The following is an 18867-nucleotide window of genomic DNA, read 5'->3' as shown; positions in this document are numbered from 1 at the left end:
CACATGCGTACTGGAGCGCCCCCTGGGCCAGGGCATCACGTGATCTCTATGGCTTTCGTTTATGACATTTTACTTACTATTGTGATGTTGTCAATGGTCACAAGTGATCACATGGTACCTAGGCCAAGCACAGCACCCTGTACCATGTGATCACTTGTGACCAATCACAGCACCACAATAGTAAACACTAAGTCATGAATGAAAGCCATTCATGGCAGTTAAAACTACTGCTTATAACAGTGATTACCACTGGTATAAGCAATAATAGCAGGTTCCCGCCCAGCCTATGGATGAATGGCGGCCGGCAAAAACCCGCCCCGCTCCGGGTGGACGCCATATGGCGTCCTTTCGGGCATGCACAGTTCGCATGCCCGCAGAGCCGCGTAGCGGTGCGATCAGTCACCGGCCGTGTACCTTGGACACAGCCGATGACAGATCTGAGTACCGGCCCTGTACCAATCACAGCAGGTCATGTGACAGTTGTATACAATGGATAGCTTCCTATCATGCCATCCATTGTATACAAGTGTGGCTAGCTGTGAATGGTCACAGCGATCACATGCACAAGCTGGGCCAATCACAGCTCAGCTGTGTCATGTGATTAGCTGTGGCCAAATCACAGTCAAGAAAAAAAAAAAATCCTGAATAAATCGTTTTCATTCAGATAAATGCTTGCTTATAGCAAAGTAATTCTTTGCTATAAGCAAATTGTGTAAAAAAAAAAAAATAGAACACTTCCCCAAAGTAGTACAATGTTACTATGGTAACATTGTAATACTTTGGTCATAGTGAAATATGAAAAACAAATCTTAAAAAAAGAGAAAAAAATGTAATAAAAAATAAAAAAATAAACAAAAATTTTTAAAAAAATTATCAATTTTTTTTTTTCGTACTGTCACCAGTCATTGTCCCTGATCACCGCCATGCCAGTTATATGATGACGCTGTACTGCACTGGTGACAGTATGTAAAAAAAAATTGTGAAAATCATTTTTTTTATTTCTTCATTTCCAAAAAATTATGACAAAAAAATTACAACTTCAAAAAACTCGCCATGCCTGTTATGAAATTTGTTGGACTGTCTATTTTGCAAAAAGGGGTCATTTGGGGGATATCTGTACTGTCCTGACATTCTTGAACCTCAAGAAATTAGATTGGCTGTCAGTACTTCAGGATTGATCAATATTCAGATATATACCATAGTTTGTGAACTCTATAACTTTCCTACATTCTAAATAATAAATACTAATTTGGGTTATTTTCACCAAAGACATGTAATAGAATACATTTTGGCCTAAATTTATGAAGAACAATTATTTATTTGCAAACTTTTATAACAGAAACAAAGAAAACGTGTTTTTTTTCCAAAATATTTGGTCTTTTTTTGTTAATTTAGCAAAAAATAAAAACCCCATCAGTGATTAAATACCACCAAAAGAAATCTCTAGTTGTGTGAAGAAAATGATAAAATTTTGGTTTGGGTACAATGTTGTATGACCGCGCAATTGTCATTCAAAGTGTGAGAAAAAAATCCCTGATCACCTCCCATTGTAGTACAGTGTCACTATAATGACACTGAACTACTGTGATAACAGTACGTAAAAAAATTGTAAAAAAAAATAAATTAAGATGTTAAAAAAAAGTTTAAAAAAATTAATTGAATACCAAATTATTTTTTTTACAAACTGTAAGTATTCCTGATCACCACCACACTTGTCATATGTTGATGCTGTATTGCATTGGTGACATTTTGTCCAAAAATATGTGACAAATGTGGCAGTGCCTCCATCCAAAACAGAGCTACAGTGAAGTGAGGAGATTCCCTTCCTGGGAAAAAAACCCAGTAATCAAATCAGAGTAGTTGGAAGCAGAAAAACTACTGCAACCAGCATATAACTTTAACCATAACACCAGCTTGGAAATAATACAAGCTTTATATAATAAAATATTACTCTTAGTACATGCATTCAATGTACAAACAGATAATATCAGCAAAGGGCCCAACAAGAGTCCTGGAGGAATTGTGCACATATACCCAAGTATACTGTATATAATCCTTATAATAAAGATAGCCCCAGATGAATGTTGCAAAGTCCAGTTGCAGGGGCCCCTGAGGGTGAACGTGATGTGGCATCCACTTTGGTGTTGAAAACCTGAAGACAAGGACAAGGGTGATGGAGAGATCTTCCACTCATTTTCCAACCAGCCTGGAACATATCTTCTCACATGCACAAACCATGTTGTGGCACAAGAACTCAGAGTCAGACGATCTACTCTTTGTCTTAATCCCTAGTAGATTCTAATCTGCCATACAACTGGTCCTCCAACTACAAAAGTGGCAATTAAAGGCCTAACCTAGCTCTAGCCTATGCTGGTTTTTTGAGTACTGAGCTAAAACTAGCTATATAATTCCAGACCAGAAGGGACAGGGTTAACAAAAACAACAGGACTGCATATAAACTCTATTGCAATAAACAGGTTCACAGATAATGGACAGAGATAATGTCTGACACAAGGACTCAGATACACAATCAAGAAGCTATGGGCATCTTCGGTTAAACTATTAAAACACAGGAATACCTGTCCAATAGTCTCTGCTTCTTGTCTGGGTGAAATACAACAGCAGCACCAACTCCTGTATGTGTAAGGTCACTTGGCTCAGTTCCGTCCCTCTCTTTACTTCCTCCTGGGGTCTCCAATCCAACAACCCAGAGACAAGAAGAGCTATACATAATTTATTCTATGATAAACAGCATAGCTACAGTATTTATAAATACAGACAGTAGAGGACAGCAGATACCTACACCTGTATACTGTATATTTCAGACGGAAAGAATAATGTGCAGACTGTATTTAAACACTTGGGGTATGCAACATTTTTCAGCCCAAAAATCCACATGAAAGTGTATATATTTCACAGAAAAAGGAAGGAATATTGTACAGACTCAGGAGGGAGACGGTCAGGTTTTAATCCAAAAATAAACAGCAGCATTTTTAAGGATTTAGATTTACTGAATATAATTTTCATTTTTCCTAGACATACGTTTTATTCCTTTTTGGCCCTGACATTCATTGAAGATGGTTGGGCAGGAGATGTTTCAATAACTGTATATACTGCAACTCTGCTGCTGCTGACTTTTTGGGAGATGGGCTCAAATACAAGCTGAGTTGCATGTACCATATGTAAATAAAATAGAAAGCTTTAAAAAACCCCAAGAGGTTACATGTTGACTTGGATAGTATATAAAGCACTAATTTAGTAGTAGTAGTAAAAGCCAAGGATATAGAAGTACCTTGCTCACGTTGATGTGTAAAGGTTTCCATGGAGAAGCCATCTTACTTGATTCAGCATCTGTTTTTTTCAGCCCTGAAGAATCTTCATAAAGCATGGGAATTCCAGAAGACACTTCTAAAAAAAAAGAACAAAACAATCAAATGTTATCAGAACATAACATTTACATTACAAAATGTATTCTTAAAAGCACAACATGTATTGTTTATCACAATATGCCAAAACATAGCATACTTAAAGAGACCCTGTCACCAGACCATTTGAATACAATCTTTCTTTCAGATTATATTGTGCATTTTACATATTTTAGACATGTTAGGCGTGTTATTTACATAGACATCAAAGACTGCTTTTGAGCATCTCCATTTTGGATGTGAGGTCAGAAGCCACACTAGACTCAGAGATGTAATTTGAGTTGCAGTTTATCGTATTTGTAGAGTCCAGTGTTTGACAAAGAAACAAAGTACACCAAAGCACCCCAACACCTAACCTTAACAGCATAAGCTATAGCCCCTAGCTACTGTTGGGAAACTTTCACCTCTGAAAGCCTCCTACAGTTTAGCCAACTTCCCCCTGCCCCCTTCCCAGAGCAACCTACCAAGGGGTGTGCAGAAACATAGAAGGAATATTGTTTGTTGTATTAGTGTGGCACTCAGTTCTAAATATATAACCTCAGTGATATTCAAATCCTACACTGTGTTTATATTAATGACACCCATCAACTAATTACACATTTGTGACCAAAAACCCAAATGCTATAAATAAATATTTTGAATAAATTAGATCTCAGTTGTAAATGTTTACATGATTTTTACAAATAGCCAGCCATAATATATACAGTGGGGAAAAAATTATTTGATCCCCTGCAGATTTTGTAAGTTTGCCAACTTACAAAGAAATGAAGGGTCTATAATTATTATCATAGCTGTGGTTTAAATTATAGCGACAGAAAATCAACCAAAAATCCAGAAAAAAGCACATGATACAAATGTTGGACAATGCCGAGTGAAGTTACGTGTATCGGAAAGTATTGAATGGAACAAAATTAATTTAGGATGTGATTCAGAGATTTTGATGGATCCAGCTCCATCCAACCCAAACTCAATATGTTGGCATCATATTATCTCACTTTTTGTCTTACTGTACTTATTGCAATGTTTCCATATCATATGTAGTGCATTTTTTATACTAATTAAAATTGCTAATGCAAAACGATTCAGCTGATTAGCCAAGAGTCAAAGACTACTTTGCTGCTCTCCTCCAAATAAAACAAATGAATCCGAATTATTATTTATTCATTCGTTATGTTATCAAGTTGAATCCATTTTCCCATTCCCAACTGATTTTGTTTGTTGGGCCTCGTACATACAAATAAAACAAATGGTCTCTCCAGTTCAACCCTAATACAAAAAGATTCCTATAATATTCACAATATGCTCATTAAAATAAAAATGAATGGATTAAAACCGATCATTTGTTATGTTGTTACCTTATTTCAAATGATTCATACATTAACAAAATGAAATTAATTAATTTGTTGTTTTCATGCCAATTTATTTTGTATTAGTTGAAATTCATTATCATTGATTCAGAGATTCGGATACATTTGAATCTCTGAATCACACATGTATAGTCAACCCCTATTCTTCTGCATACTTGCCTTGTCCTATGCTGGAATTCAAGCAAGGTTGTGTCATCAGATCTGAGCCATGAAAACATTTGAGGGGGCACAGTGGTTATCATTGCTGTACACAGTAGTTTATTTAGATTTTGTGCTGCTCTAGGCAACACAAAAATGTTGCACCCCCCTCCCCAATGAGAGAGTTCAATAAGTGTATGTATGTATATATTCTATCTTTCTCTCTCCTCCCTCTCCCCCCCCCCCCCATTGTAATCATACTGCTTCAGACATGAAATGAGGCCAATTTGATGGTCTGCTACTTAATGAGGGTCATAATTAAGGATCAATACTGGAAGTTATATAGACAAAGATAGTCGGGCTTGTTTACATTTTTTTTCTTATGTAGCACTACTTTGGGTGTCCAGACACTTTTTGTTTCATGGAAACATCACTAGATTTCCACATTTACTCCTTTTGTTTGGGTTGATATGTTTTCCACCTAGTGGTGTTAGTATTGGGGTTCTCACCATCATTTCTCCTCTGCAACAATTTATATAGCCGAGCCCTCTGGTTTCTTCTAACTGGTTGTGGAGTATTGATTTATAGTATGTACATTTATATGTAATCCTGCCTTTGTGCACTGTCAATGTTTTCTGTCAAGCTATGGTCTTATATCGGGTGCTATTCATACTTCTATAATTGTTTACTTTTGGCACGTGTGAGGTGTTTGGTCTTGGGTAGTATTTTTGTGCTTATTTGGTCATTTTTCATTTATTGCTTTGTTGTCCTAGCATATCACTTGTTGTTTTATTATTTATTCGTGGTACTTATTATGGAAGGCTCATGCCTGGTTGGTGTTTGCTATGTGCTATGGCAGCTATCTTGTGAGTATTCATTACCTGCTTTGTTTGTTCCTCTTTTTCTACAATTTTTCTTATTTTTATGTAGGAACTATTTTGATAGCTTGTTTTCATCTAGGATTTTTCATATTTAGTTTTTTAGATGAACTATTGTGTTTTACTCCTTTTTGGGATCTTTCTTTGACCTTTTCCCTGTATGTGTCTTTTAACCCTTGCACTGTGTGAGGTCATCACTAGGGGGTGTTGTTGGTGGGTGGGACTTTGCGTTTATTAGTCTGTTCACTTCTATGTTGTAGAGTCTTGAGAAAGATGGACTGAGCTTCATCGAAACGTTGACTATAAAAACACTGTGGTTTTTAAACTTCCTCCTCTGCAAGACCTGTGAGTACCACTAAAACAGTTGTGTATTGATCAGGAGCAGAACGACATTTGGGTATATCCTCCCAGAGTTAGAGAGCACCTTCTTGGCCATTTATATACATTGGCCAGGTGGGAAGTGGTTAAACTTGCTCCAGTAGGGTATGCTAGACAGTTATCATTCAGTTTATGGCGGTTTAACAACCTAACCAACCAGTGAACCTATAAAACCTGCTAATGAATGCTGGGAGAACTATTAAATATCTGAGACACTTCCTTTTGTCACGTATCTGTATGCAGACCCTTAGTTGACAAGGGTGGCCTCTTGCACAGTTCTCATCTGAGTACCCCTGGAAGTTGAGAAAATGTCTGCTGGGTTGATGGAAGGGCACAAGTTCCAGGGTGCAGACGCTGAAGACTGGAACTTGAGAGCTCTGCTATCAGATGAGCAAGGGTACAACCGGTGGTACACAGTGGATATGCCAAGTTCAGTTATAAGTGAAATCAAGTCACAAGCCCTGTCCAGTGACTCATAGACACTGAATCACAGGCAGGACAAGAGTTCGGAAACAGCAGAGGTTGCCAACATACAGGCAGCAAGATACAAAGTCGATGGACAGAATCTTTGTCAGAAGTCCAGGCCGAGGTCAGTAATAGAGATGGGCAGCAAACATAGGCAGACATGGACAGGGGTGGACTGACAACTAATGGGGCCCCCGGGCAATAGGGGATCATGGGGCCCTTGTGTCCTTGCCCAAACTAAAAAAAAAATATGAAAAAGGTGCCAGGGGCATCTCATGGGGCCCCCTACTGACTCCGGGTAGTGCCCGAGTTTCCAAATGGTCAGTCCGCCCCTGGACATGGATAATCTAAGAGCAGGTCAGGTGCAAGCCAGGTCTATAACAAGGTCAGTAAACGTTTCAGGATCAGGAACACAGGAGCGATGAAAGAAACACCATTCAGCAAAGATCCTGTGCTAAGCCCAGGTAAAACAGCCTGCCTGGTGCCAGAGGATGTGCGCACAACAGTGCAAGTGTAGTTAGGCTTCTGTGCCAGTTAACGTGTATGTCTATGTGCAAACACATTAGCCTAATTACAAGCATCATGTTCCTAAGACCTGTTCTGTTTTCCCCTCCCCCCTTTGCTTTTGCCATGTGAGGCTGGCATCCTGGAAGTTTAGCTTCTACTAGGCCTTGGGGCCAGATATGAAAAGAAGCAGGGGTCTCTGCTGGGGAAATGAGTGTGAGGGCTTGAGGAAAACAAGCTGCAACTGCCCCCACATATGTAAAATGTGGTGAATGACTGTCTGGGTAGGACATTATACACAGGAACCTTCCTACTGTATGTCTGCCAGTCTTGGACACAAGGTGAACCTCATTTGCAAAGGAACCAGAGCTCTGAAGGATTCCAGTCAGCACAGCCTGTGAATTGAAGGTAGCCATAATGGACTTTACTATAGAGAAAGAACTAGCAGAGACAATGGCCTATTCTTTTGCTTTCAATCCATTGTACTTTGGGGATATCCTGATCCAGACTGCACCCTCTTCTCATATTGCAAATGCAATAAACTGGTTTCTAATTTAACCAATTCAATACCGGGCAATTTTACACCTTCCTGCCCAGGCCAGTTTCCAGGTTTCAGCGCTCTCACACTTTGAATGACAATTGCGCAGTCATACAACATTGTACCCAAACTAAAATTTTATCATTTTCTTCACACAACTAGAGCTTTCTTTTGGTGGTATTTAATCACTGCTGGGGGTTTTATTTTTTGCTAAATTAACAAGAAAAAAACCCAAAATTTTGAAAAAAAAACACGTTTTTCTTTGTTTCTGTTATAAAAGTTTACAAATAAATAATTGTTCTTCATAAATTTCGGCCGAGATGTATTCTGCTACATGTCTTTGGTGAAAATAACCCAAATTAGGATGTATTATTTAGTTTGTAGGAAAGTTATAGAGTTCACAAACTATGGGATAGATCTGAAAATTGATCAATCCTGAAGTACTGACAGCCAATCTAATTTCTTGAGGTCCAAGAGTGTCAGAAATGTACAGATATCCCCCAAATGACCCCTTTTTGCAGAGTAGACAGTCCGACATACTTCATAAGAGGAATGGCGAGTTTTTTTAAGTTGTATTTTTTTGTCATAATATTTCGGAAAATGAAAAAATTAAAAAAATTATTTTCACAATTTTTTTTTTTACATACTGTCACCAGTGCAGTACAGCATCATCCTATAACTGGCATGGCGGTGAGCAGGGACATTGACTGGTGACAGTATGAAAAAAATATATATATATAATTTTTTTATTTTTTTTTATTTTTTTATTATTTTTAATTTTTTATTACATTTTTTTTATTTTTTTTAAGATTTTTTTTATATTCTACTATGACCAAAGTAGTACAATGTTACCATAGTAACATTGTACTACTTTGGGGAAGTGATCAGTATTTTCTTTTTTTTTTTTTTTTACACAATTTGCTTATAGCAAAGAATTACTTTGCTATAAGCAAGCATTTATCTGAATGACATCGATTCATTCAGGTTTTTTTTTTTTTTTTGTGCTTAGCTGTGATTTGCCATTGTATACAACTGTCATGTGACCTGCTGTGATTGGTCACAGCAGGTCACATGGTACCGGCAACAGGAGCCGGTACTCAGATCTGTCATCAGCCGTGTCCGAGGTACACGGCCGGTGACAGATCGTGCCGCTGTGTGGCTCTGCAAACGCGCGAACTGCGCATGTGTGGGAGGACGTCAAATGGCGTACACCCCGGAAAGCTAAAGCATTTTTGCGGCTGCCAAACGGCTATAGGCCGGGAGGCTAATGGTTAAATTCTACTAAAGTGACTGGTACCCCTTTGTGTACATCCTGAGCAATGAACCACACCTAAGAGGAATGTCCTTGAGGCTTTATTGTAAGTAGGACTAGGACATTCCCAATGTAGTTGCTGATACGCTGAAGATCAGCAGTTCATCAAATTATGAAGATCTAGTTACCAAAAGCTCTAGCATGCTACAAGCCTAGCAAGGCTCTGTTCCTAGGTATATTTCAGAGATCCAACATTCTGATTAATTCCTGACAAATACCTGAGATTGCCAACTGCATAGCCAGTGTGTTTGCAGCCAGAGCAGGCTGTGGAATATGATGCTTTACTTTGGAGTCTGTGTAGCTTGCAAACGTGGCACTGGTGGTTGCTGTTTGTTCTACAGTGGTGGCCACAAATATACACAATATCAGATAATTCAGGAATGACATTAAAGATGTATTAAACTCAAAAGCAAACATTAATTACTGTATATTGCAGCTTACCAATCATTAGATGTGACGATTACATTGGTCTTTTAGGCTTTTTCCTTCTGTTTTCACCTGGTGATCTGGCCAGAAACACACCTCCTGTATTAGAGTGCCTCCACTTTGAGAAGCACAGGGGGCATATTGTGGTAGCAGCATTGTTAATTGGGGGGGGGGGGTAGACAGACTAGCAAATTGATGCTAAACTGCAACTCTCGCTTTATAAGCAACAGTTTTTTATTTTTGGGATAAAGGTTTTACATAAAAGCCGGTCATTGTATGCACCCCTGTCAGTGGTAAATAGTTTGTTTCATTCTTGTAATTGATACATCTGCAAGAGAGCTTGTTCTTTTTAAAAACAATAGACTTACTGGCCAGATCACCAGGTACAAATAAGGGAAATAAAGCTTAAAAAAGAAAACTAATGCTGCCACCACATGTAAGAATTGGTAAGATGCAATGTTTGCTTAGGAGTTTAATACCACTTTAATGTGATGCCCATTTTAATATACAACTGGAATTAAAGAATGGGGTTTATTCCTGAACCAACAAAAGGTAACAAATGACTTCTGAGAGTACCTAGCAGCGGGTTGTCCTTTCAACCGCTATCTAGATTGAATCTTCAATGGAAAAATATTTTTCCTAAAATAGTTCCACTTTTTCTGCAGCTCAGTGCTGCTGACCAAGCCAGCATTTTCAGTCCTATGTGCAAATACTAACTTTAGCCTAAGCTGCACATCAATGCTCTGGACTGGCTTTGTAATATTATCATTGGGATAGGCCTTCGCATTCTGTGTCAACACAGTCACTTTTAATCTTCTAGTGGGATAATTGTGGGAGGGTGGCAAATCAGGAGCACAACAGTTGCCATTCCTGAGCAAGGAACTTCAAGACAGAATCAACAGGTATTATTTTAAGAATGTAGATTTCAAAAGATTGAAAACGTTTGGAATTATATAAATATGTTAACACTAATATGAGATTTTAGTCTTTGGGTTAGGAGCTTCTTTAATGTCACATACCACTTTCCCAAGGGGTCTCCCTGACCATGTTCCATTTCCAGTCAGTTTGTTTAGCTGTAATACAGTTAAAAAATCTGAAAAGTGAACATACAGCAGGTAAAATAAGTATTGCACATGTCACCATTTTTTTATATATATATATATATATATATATATAAAGGTTCTATTGACATGAAATTTTCCTCACATGTTGGAAACAACCCATGCAATCCATACATACAAAAAAACCAAAACAGATAAGTTCAGATATTACGTTTGTGTAATAAAATGGAATGACACAGGAAAAAGTATTGAACACATGAAGAAAGGGAGGTGCATAAAGGCATGGCAAGCCAATACACCAGCTGAAATCTATCAGTAATTAGAAAGCAATCCTGCCCTTTGTTAGTGCAAATTAATATAAACTTGTTCAGTCTCAACTGATGGCCTATAAAAAGATGTCTCATTACCAAGGTGTCACACAAAAAGCATCTCATGATGGATAAAAGCAAAGAGCTCTCTCAAGACCTTCACAACCTTATTGTTCAAAACATACTGATGGCATTGTTTACAGAAGGATTTCTAAAATTCTGAATGTTCCAGTGAGCACTGTTGGGGCTATAATCTGGAAGTGAAAAGAACATAATATCGCCATAAACTAGCCATTACCAGGTTCTTCTCAGAAGATTTCTGACAGAGGAGTGAAAAGAATTATCAAAAGAGTTATCCAAGAGCCAAGGATCACTTGTGGAGAGCTTCAGAAAGACCTTGAATTAGCAGGTACAATTGTTTCAAAGAAAACAATAAGTAATGCACTCAACCACCATTGCCTGTATGCACCCTCACCAAGTAAGACTCCATTGCTGAAGAAAAAGCATGTTGAAGCTTGTTTAAACTTTGCTGCACAACATTGAGACAAGCCTGTGAAATACTTGAAGAATGTAGTCTGGTCAGATGAGACCAAAATTGAACTCTTTGGATGCCATAATACACACCATGTTTGGAGGTCAAATGGCACTGCACATCACCGCAAAAACACCATCCCAACAGTGAAGTTTGGAGGTGGGAACATCATGGTGTGCGGCTCTTTTTCAGCATACAGTACTGGCAAACCTCATTTCATTGAAGGAAGGATGAGGGGAAAAATCAAGACATTCTTGATCAAAATCTGCTGCCATCTACCAGGATCATGAAGATGAAACGAGGGTGGACAGTTCAACAAGAAAAGGATCCCAAACACAAAGCCAAGGAAACTCCCAATTGGTTTCAAAGACAGAAAATAAAGCTGCTAGAATGACCCAGCCAATAACCTGACTTGAATTCAATAGAAAATCTATGGAATGAACTAAAGATCAGAGTTCATAGAAGAGGCCCATGAAACCTTCAAGATTTGAAGACTGTATGAAAGAATGGGCCAAAATCACACCTGAGCAATGCATGTGACTAGTTTCTCCATATAGGAGGCATCTTGAAGGCATAACCAACAAAGGATTTTGTACAAATTATTAAATACATTTCAGTTTGCGTGTTCAATACTTTTTCCCTGTATCATTCCATTTTTATACACACAACTTCATTTCTGAACATTTTTGTTTTGGTTTCCTTGTATGCATGGGTTTTTACTGACATGTGATGAAAATTTCACATCAATAGCACCTTTAGAAATATATTTACTGAGAAAAATGATGATGTGTTCAATACTTATTTTATCCACTGTAATTTTGTTCTCCTAGATTCAAAAACTTAATAAGAGTAGGAATACAAATAGGTGAGACACATCAGGATTCAGTACCTCAGAAGCCATGTTATATTTTATATAAGGACCACCCACAGTATATATACTTCGGATGAGCGGCCCCACTTCACAGGATCACGTACATGTACATGATCCAGTATTTCTGGGTATAGTATCATAGCTACATAGATTTCAGTATACATACCACAATTTATTGATGCTATAACTTTCGCACAAACCAATTAATATACACTGATTGTTTTTTTCTTTTTTTCTTTTTACCAAAAGACATGTAGCAGAATACACTTTGGCCTAATGTGTTGGAAAGTATAAATTGTGTTCAAGAGCTAAGTAATCACCTGACATTACACTCATATACACCCATATTTTGATACACCTCCTGGATTACCATAATACACTGCTCAAAAAAATTAAAGGAACACTTTTTAATCAGAGTATAACGTCGAGTCAATTAACTCCTGGGATATTGATCTGGTCAGTTAAGTAGCAGAGGGGGTTGTTAATCATTTTCAGCTGCTTTGGTGTTAATTAAATTAACAACAGGTGCACTAGATGGGCAACAATGAGACGACCCACAAAACAGGAATGGTTTTACAGGTGGAGGCCACTGACATTTTTTTCCCTACTCATCTTTTCTGACTGTTTTTCACTAGTTTTGGCTAGGGTCAGTGTCACTACTGGTAGCATGAGGCGATACCCAGACCCTACAGAGGTTGCACAGGCAGTCCAACTCTCCCAGGATGGCACATTAATTCGTGCCATTGCCAGAATGTTTGCTGTGTCTCAAGAGCATAGAGGAAATTCCAGGAGACAGGTAGTTACTCTAGGAGAGCTGGACAGGGCCATAGTAGATCCTAACCCATCAGCAAGACCGGTATCTGCACCTTTGGGCAAGGATGAGCACTGCCAGAGCCCTACAAAATGACCTCCAGCAGGCCACTGGTGTGAATGTCTCTCACCAAATAATCAGAAACAGACTTCATGCGGGTAGCCTAAAGGCCCAACGTCCTCTAGTCGGTCCTGTGCTCACTAACTGGTACCATAGAGCTTGATTGGCATTTGCCATTGAACACCAGCATTGGCAGGTCAGCCACTGGTGCCCCCTGTGCTTTTCACAGATGAGAGCAGGTTCGCCCTGAGCACATGTGAGAGACGTGAAAGGGTCTGGAGAAGCCGTGGAGAACATTATGCATTATGAACATTTAGCATGACCGTTTTGGTGGTGGGTCAGTGATGGTCTGGAGAGACATATCCATGGAGGGATACACAGATCTCTACAGGCTAGACAAGGGCACCCTGACTGCCATTAGGTATCGGGATGAAATCCTGGGACCCATTGTCAGACCCTACACTTGTGCAGTGGGTCTCTGGGTTCCTCCTGGTGCATGACAATGCCTGGCCTCATTTGGCGAGAGTATGCAGGCAGTTCCTGGAGGATGAAGGAATTGATATCATTGAATGGCCTCAACGCTCACCTAACCTAAATCCAATAGAACACCTTTGGGATATCATGTTTTGGTCCATTCTGATGCCGCCAGGTTGCACCTCAGGACTGTCCAGGAGCTCAGTGATGCCCTGGCACAGATCTGGGAGGAAATACCCCAGGACACTATCCGTCGTCTCATTAAGAGTATGCTCCGACTTTATCAGGCATGCATACAAGCACTTGGGGGCCATGCAAATTACTGAGTACCATTTTGAGTTGCTGCAATGAAATTTCAGCAAAATGGACTAGCCTGCTGCATACTTTTTTCACTTTGATTTTATTTATTTTTTTGGGGGGGGATTGTCTTTGAATTCAGTCCTCTGTAGGATAACTTTAATTTCCATCAAACGCTAGAGCATCCTTACGTTCCTAACACATTACCCAGTCCATATCAGTATAGATATCCAGCATTACATTTTTCCCCATTGAGATCTGATGCGTTTTCAGAGTGTTCCTTTAATTTTTTTGAGCAGTGTATATTAGCAATGACAGTACAGTATACTATCAGATCTATTGCATTCTGACTGGTAATCAGTAATTGAAATGGCAATGCAGGTTTCCTATCAATAATAAGTTGTGACAATATATTGACATGTTACATAAAATGATGTAAAACTGAAAAATAAAGTTTGTCAATCTCTCATCTTTGCATTAGAAAAGTGAAAAACAAGAAAATATCCTCTTGTGGAGCATATTTAAGTGACAAGAATGAACCATTGTAACTCTAGATGTGGCACTTGGTTTTGATGCCTGTAAACAGATGTTCCATTCTGCAAATAGTACATTTTAGTCCTACAGTATCAGATTTGATTACATTCAGGTCTGAATTCCTGGTATACATAATTTACTGCCTGTACAAGCCATACTAGAGTGAGAAGATTATAAGATCTATGCAAGACAGGGCAAAGGAATACTTTCACTCTATTAATATTGTGATAGCAGTATCAAAATTAATCCAATACATTATTGTAATATTAAATGTTTGAATTTTGTAAGTACAGAAATGGTTTCCTCCTGAAAATAATGATATAATCCATTATGGGAAGTATGTGTAAAAAAAAAAAAAAAGAAGTACATCACTATAATATATGCATAATTCCCCGTGTTTTATCATTTTCCCATGCTGCAAGTCCTGAGAAATAACTGTTGATCCAGCCAGAAATCAAATGAATTTAGAACTTCCATATTAAGCTGATAACATTGCATCTGCTGCACTGAAGGTCTCCTCTGCAGGCCTGCAGAACACCTTTTCCTTATGTTATTAAGTTGAGGAAAGGGGGAAGTGATCTGTATTCCAGCAGATGCGGGAACTAGGAAAGGCATGTGATTTCAGTGCAGCAGAAATGTTGTCAGCGCACTACAGAAATTATCTGCCACATCAATAAATTTACTACATTACTTGCAGCATTTTTAAAGGGACAAAAACTTTTAATAGTTTTTTTCTTTTACCCAGGTATACAGTACACTTTTATTCCTTTTCTGTTAATTTTGCATCCACATATTTTAGAATCCACCCAAAAGAGTGCTAAAAATGTTTGTGTGTTTGACAAGCAGCTATGGTGGAAGATCTGCCACTAATTTCAGATCTTGTAGATTTAAATAAGAGTGTTAAAATGTTCTGATAATAATAAAAATCCTGACTATTAATATATGATAAAAGGTTACACTTACTGCTTGTACTGGTACCTCCCAAAACATTATCTTTACTATCAGTGACGAGGTGTCCATAAGACGAGTGGGGGTGATGGTGATGATGTTGATGATGGTGGTTGTGTCTACTGGATGCTTTTGATGTATAACGGGTCCCACCATTTTCTTCAAAGTTGAATACATGAAGATCACTGTTTTTAATTCCTGGTGATAATGGATACCTGATAACAAAACAGAAGTACATAGTATGGTTTGTTGAGTGTACAAATGACCTAGCCATTAAATAGAAGTAAAGATATAGCTTTCTTTGTTTTGTATACAACAGTAGAGTTAGAGCCTTTGTGTTTGGAGATTAACTCCCATTTTTTGTTTAGTCCACCATTACTATTTTTTAAAAACTGTAATCAAATATAGTGAATTACCGAGATTCTCTGCTTTTAAGCATACTTTTAGATCCAGATGAATACCTACAGCATACTTAAGAGATTTAAAGTATAACTAAAGGCAAATTATTATATTTTGTTTTGGACAGAGTGAATAGAAATTAGAACACCTTTCAGTTTTTATTGCTGTCTGTACACCCATTTCACCCTGTTTGTCCTGTTTATCATTATCATTGAAAGTAAAGAAAATCCCAAGTTTTGGGTTGCCCCCAAAAAGGTAATAGATGGAAAACCTTCCAATTAGGACATTAGCTCCGTTGACCTAGGGGTCCCCAAGGGATTTCCTTAATATTCAGGGGATCCCCAAGGGATTTCCCTTAAGTTGCCTCTCACTTCCTGTTTGGCTATGGGACAGGAAGTGAAGGGAAATCTCCAAAATGGGACACAGATGGCAAAAAAAATCTGACAGGGGTTATAATCCTCCTTTGCTCTATCCACAATGAAAAGAAAATAGTTTTGCCTATAGTCCTACTTTAAGCGTAGATGTTTTTGGTGATGCAAATATAAATGTGGTACTGTTATCATGTAACTCCATATAGAGAGCAATGCAGAACTGGCCACAAATCCATCATAAAGGTCATACTTACAGTTTAGTTTCTTATAGCAATCTTTTGCATGATGAAGCGATACATATAAAATATTGCAATATAATAATAATCTTTTGACATATACCTATTTATAATATTTTAAATATGTGCCTACTATGCTATGTGAACCCTATAATTTATGGGATGATTATTTTGCTACCAAATTGAATGTGAAGGATGACAGGGACATCTATTTCTTCAGTATTTAGACTTCTTCCTGATCCCATTATCCTGTGCATGCATTCTTTATAAAGCATACCACCAGGCTGCAATGACACCAGTGAGACAACTCTTTTGCCTTTGTCTATCTATAGTGACCTGTGGATGCTGAAAGTAGAAAACACTACTCTGCATAATAGCTTTTTGACTTTCAGTGTTTTTAAGTGTTATGTGAATTGACTGTTTGAGTAGCAAAGCAACTCATCAAATTAATATGCAAATATTGTTTGCAAGGTCTGCTTTAAGGATCACGTTACTAAAATCCAAAAATCCAAGTAATGGCACAACTTTAGATTTGTTTAATCTAAAAAAAATCATATATTTTTGTTCAACCTTTGAATTTTAAGTTTCATATAGCATTCAGTTGTTACATAAGGATGGCTATGCACTTTACAAATTGGTTTAATATACAATAAATATCAAACAAAAGGCACATACTATGTCTGTAAACACAATAGTGTATATATTCTATATACAAGTATATGGCCTCATGCATACTGTTCTTAAAAAAAGCTACTTTGACATGTGTTTGGTATTCTTTTTTTCAGTCTTTAAAAGCACCTCGGTGTTAGCTTATGTGTCCATGCACACACAGGCAATTATAGGCGTGTTAGAAGAGAGCATTTACAGGCTGAAAAAAACCCATCAACAGCGATTTCAGGAGAAGAGCAGAAAAAATGCTGAATGTGTGTAAATGTGCGCAAACATATCTATATGCTTGGCGTGTTTGAGCGTTAATTCCATCCATTGGCCAGAATAAATTATTCTGGCCAATGGAATCCATTGCCCTTTCATACACTTGAAGCGCCTAAACACGTGTGCAATAAGAGGCTTTGGGCACATTTTTAAGCAACTTTTTTCCTGATGAGAGTCAGTTTTGATGTAAAATTTCAAATTCAAATGTTTATTAATAATCATCTCAATTTTCAGCTATTGTGTGCTATTAAATTAGTTAAAACTTTTCTACAAATATTGCTTTAAGCCTATGTTTTATCTTCTAAAATGACAAATACTTATGTTTAATCCTATCAACTCAGTGACGGGGGTAAGTATTCACAGATCCCCGGAGACGGCCCTCTTTTTAAATTCCCAGATAGTGTACCCAGAAAGTCCCATACATTGATCGCCTATATGCCGTTGCCAGCGAGAATTACTATAGCTTGACATTGGAAGCAATCAGTTATCCCTCTTGACTATGCTAAGAATAAACTGAACTGGATTATGATTAATGACAATCTCATCTGTATACTATACATAGTTAGTCTGACTGAAAAAAGACAAAATTCCATCTAGTTCAACCACAATAATGCTAGAAGATTTGACAAAACATGGGACCCGTGGATTCAATATATTTCTGCGCCTTAATGTCCCCCAACTTGACCCTCTATGTCTCCTTTTTCTATTCTTTTTTCTTCATCATTCTCTCTTTTGTCTATTAGGGTGGGTCATGCCCAATCCCTACATGTTCTACAACATTTGTCCTGCCTTAAATGACAATTACTCTGTGGGTAATTTCCAGTCCATGAACAGTGGTTCTTCGCCTTTCCCTCCTACTACACTTCCTAACTCCCCCCCTCCCGGTTCAGTTCCCTCCATCTTCCCTACCACTGTGCCAGTCCCCCATATATGGCAGATAAGGGTTGTGAACCTTGGTCTAGATTATCCAATAACTACTCTACAGAGTTCTTAGTCTCCTGTTAAATGTTTTATGTCCGATAAACCTTGTTATTTGTGTTGTGTTACAACCTACATATTTTGACAGGACATTGTTCATTTGTATTACCTGGTATTTGAAAAATTGTTCAATACAAACTATTGGAATATAACATTACAAATACTTGACCTTAGCTTCACTAAACAATTACAAGATTTAACATTATTATTTTTGTTTTTCATTGGCTTTACAGATGTTCAAAAGTAACTCAGTTAAACAGTCATCTACTTGAAATATTTCAAACATTTTGACTATTCAGTGTGTTATACATATAATTTCCATTTAGCCACCAACACCTCAGGTTATATTATCATTTAATACGATCTGTTTCAACAACAAAAACAACATTTTATCATGATTTGTGTTAATTTTCTATAAACTCTGCTTTGACTGTTATTTCCGCAGCTACAGTATTGTAAAGACTTTCATTTTAAAGCTACTTTTGTTACCTTTTATTTTGGGGAAAAGAACATGTAGTATACATTCTAGACCAAAAAAGAAAATAAGTCAAACAGTAATGGTTCAATTTTTGGCACAGTATGTGTTTCAGTACAGGTTATAGAATTAAAAGTCTGTTCTTAAG

The 18867-nt window shown here is 37.7% G+C and overlaps 1 protein-coding gene across 2 annotated transcripts in view; it reads right to left on the bottom strand.

Moving 5' to 3' along the window:
• The window catches only part of EPB41L4B (erythrocyte membrane protein band 4.1 like 4B), a 566800-nt gene that overhangs the window by 163286 nt on the left and 384647 nt on the right, over positions 1-18867 (bottom strand). For both annotated transcript variants that reach the window (XM_089689066.1, XM_089689067.1), the window contains 2 exons: positions 15343-15542; positions 3293-3408 (listed from right to left, as the gene is read on the bottom strand). In XM_089689066.1, the coding sequence (XP_089545192.1) occupies positions 3293-3408; positions 15343-15542 (316 nt within the window). The remainder of the gene's footprint in view (positions 1-3292; positions 3409-15342; positions 15543-18867) is intronic.

This window comes from Staurois parvus, unplaced genomic scaffold, assembly GCF_062004578.1.
Source record: "Staurois parvus isolate SC_StPar_1 unplaced genomic scaffold, SC_StPar_1.0 ptg000468l, whole genome shotgun sequence".
NCBI lineage: Eukaryota > Metazoa > Chordata > Amphibia > Anura > Ranidae > Staurois > Staurois parvus.
Note: the sequence above shows the minus strand (reverse complement) of the source record. Positions and strands in the feature narration are given on the sequence as shown.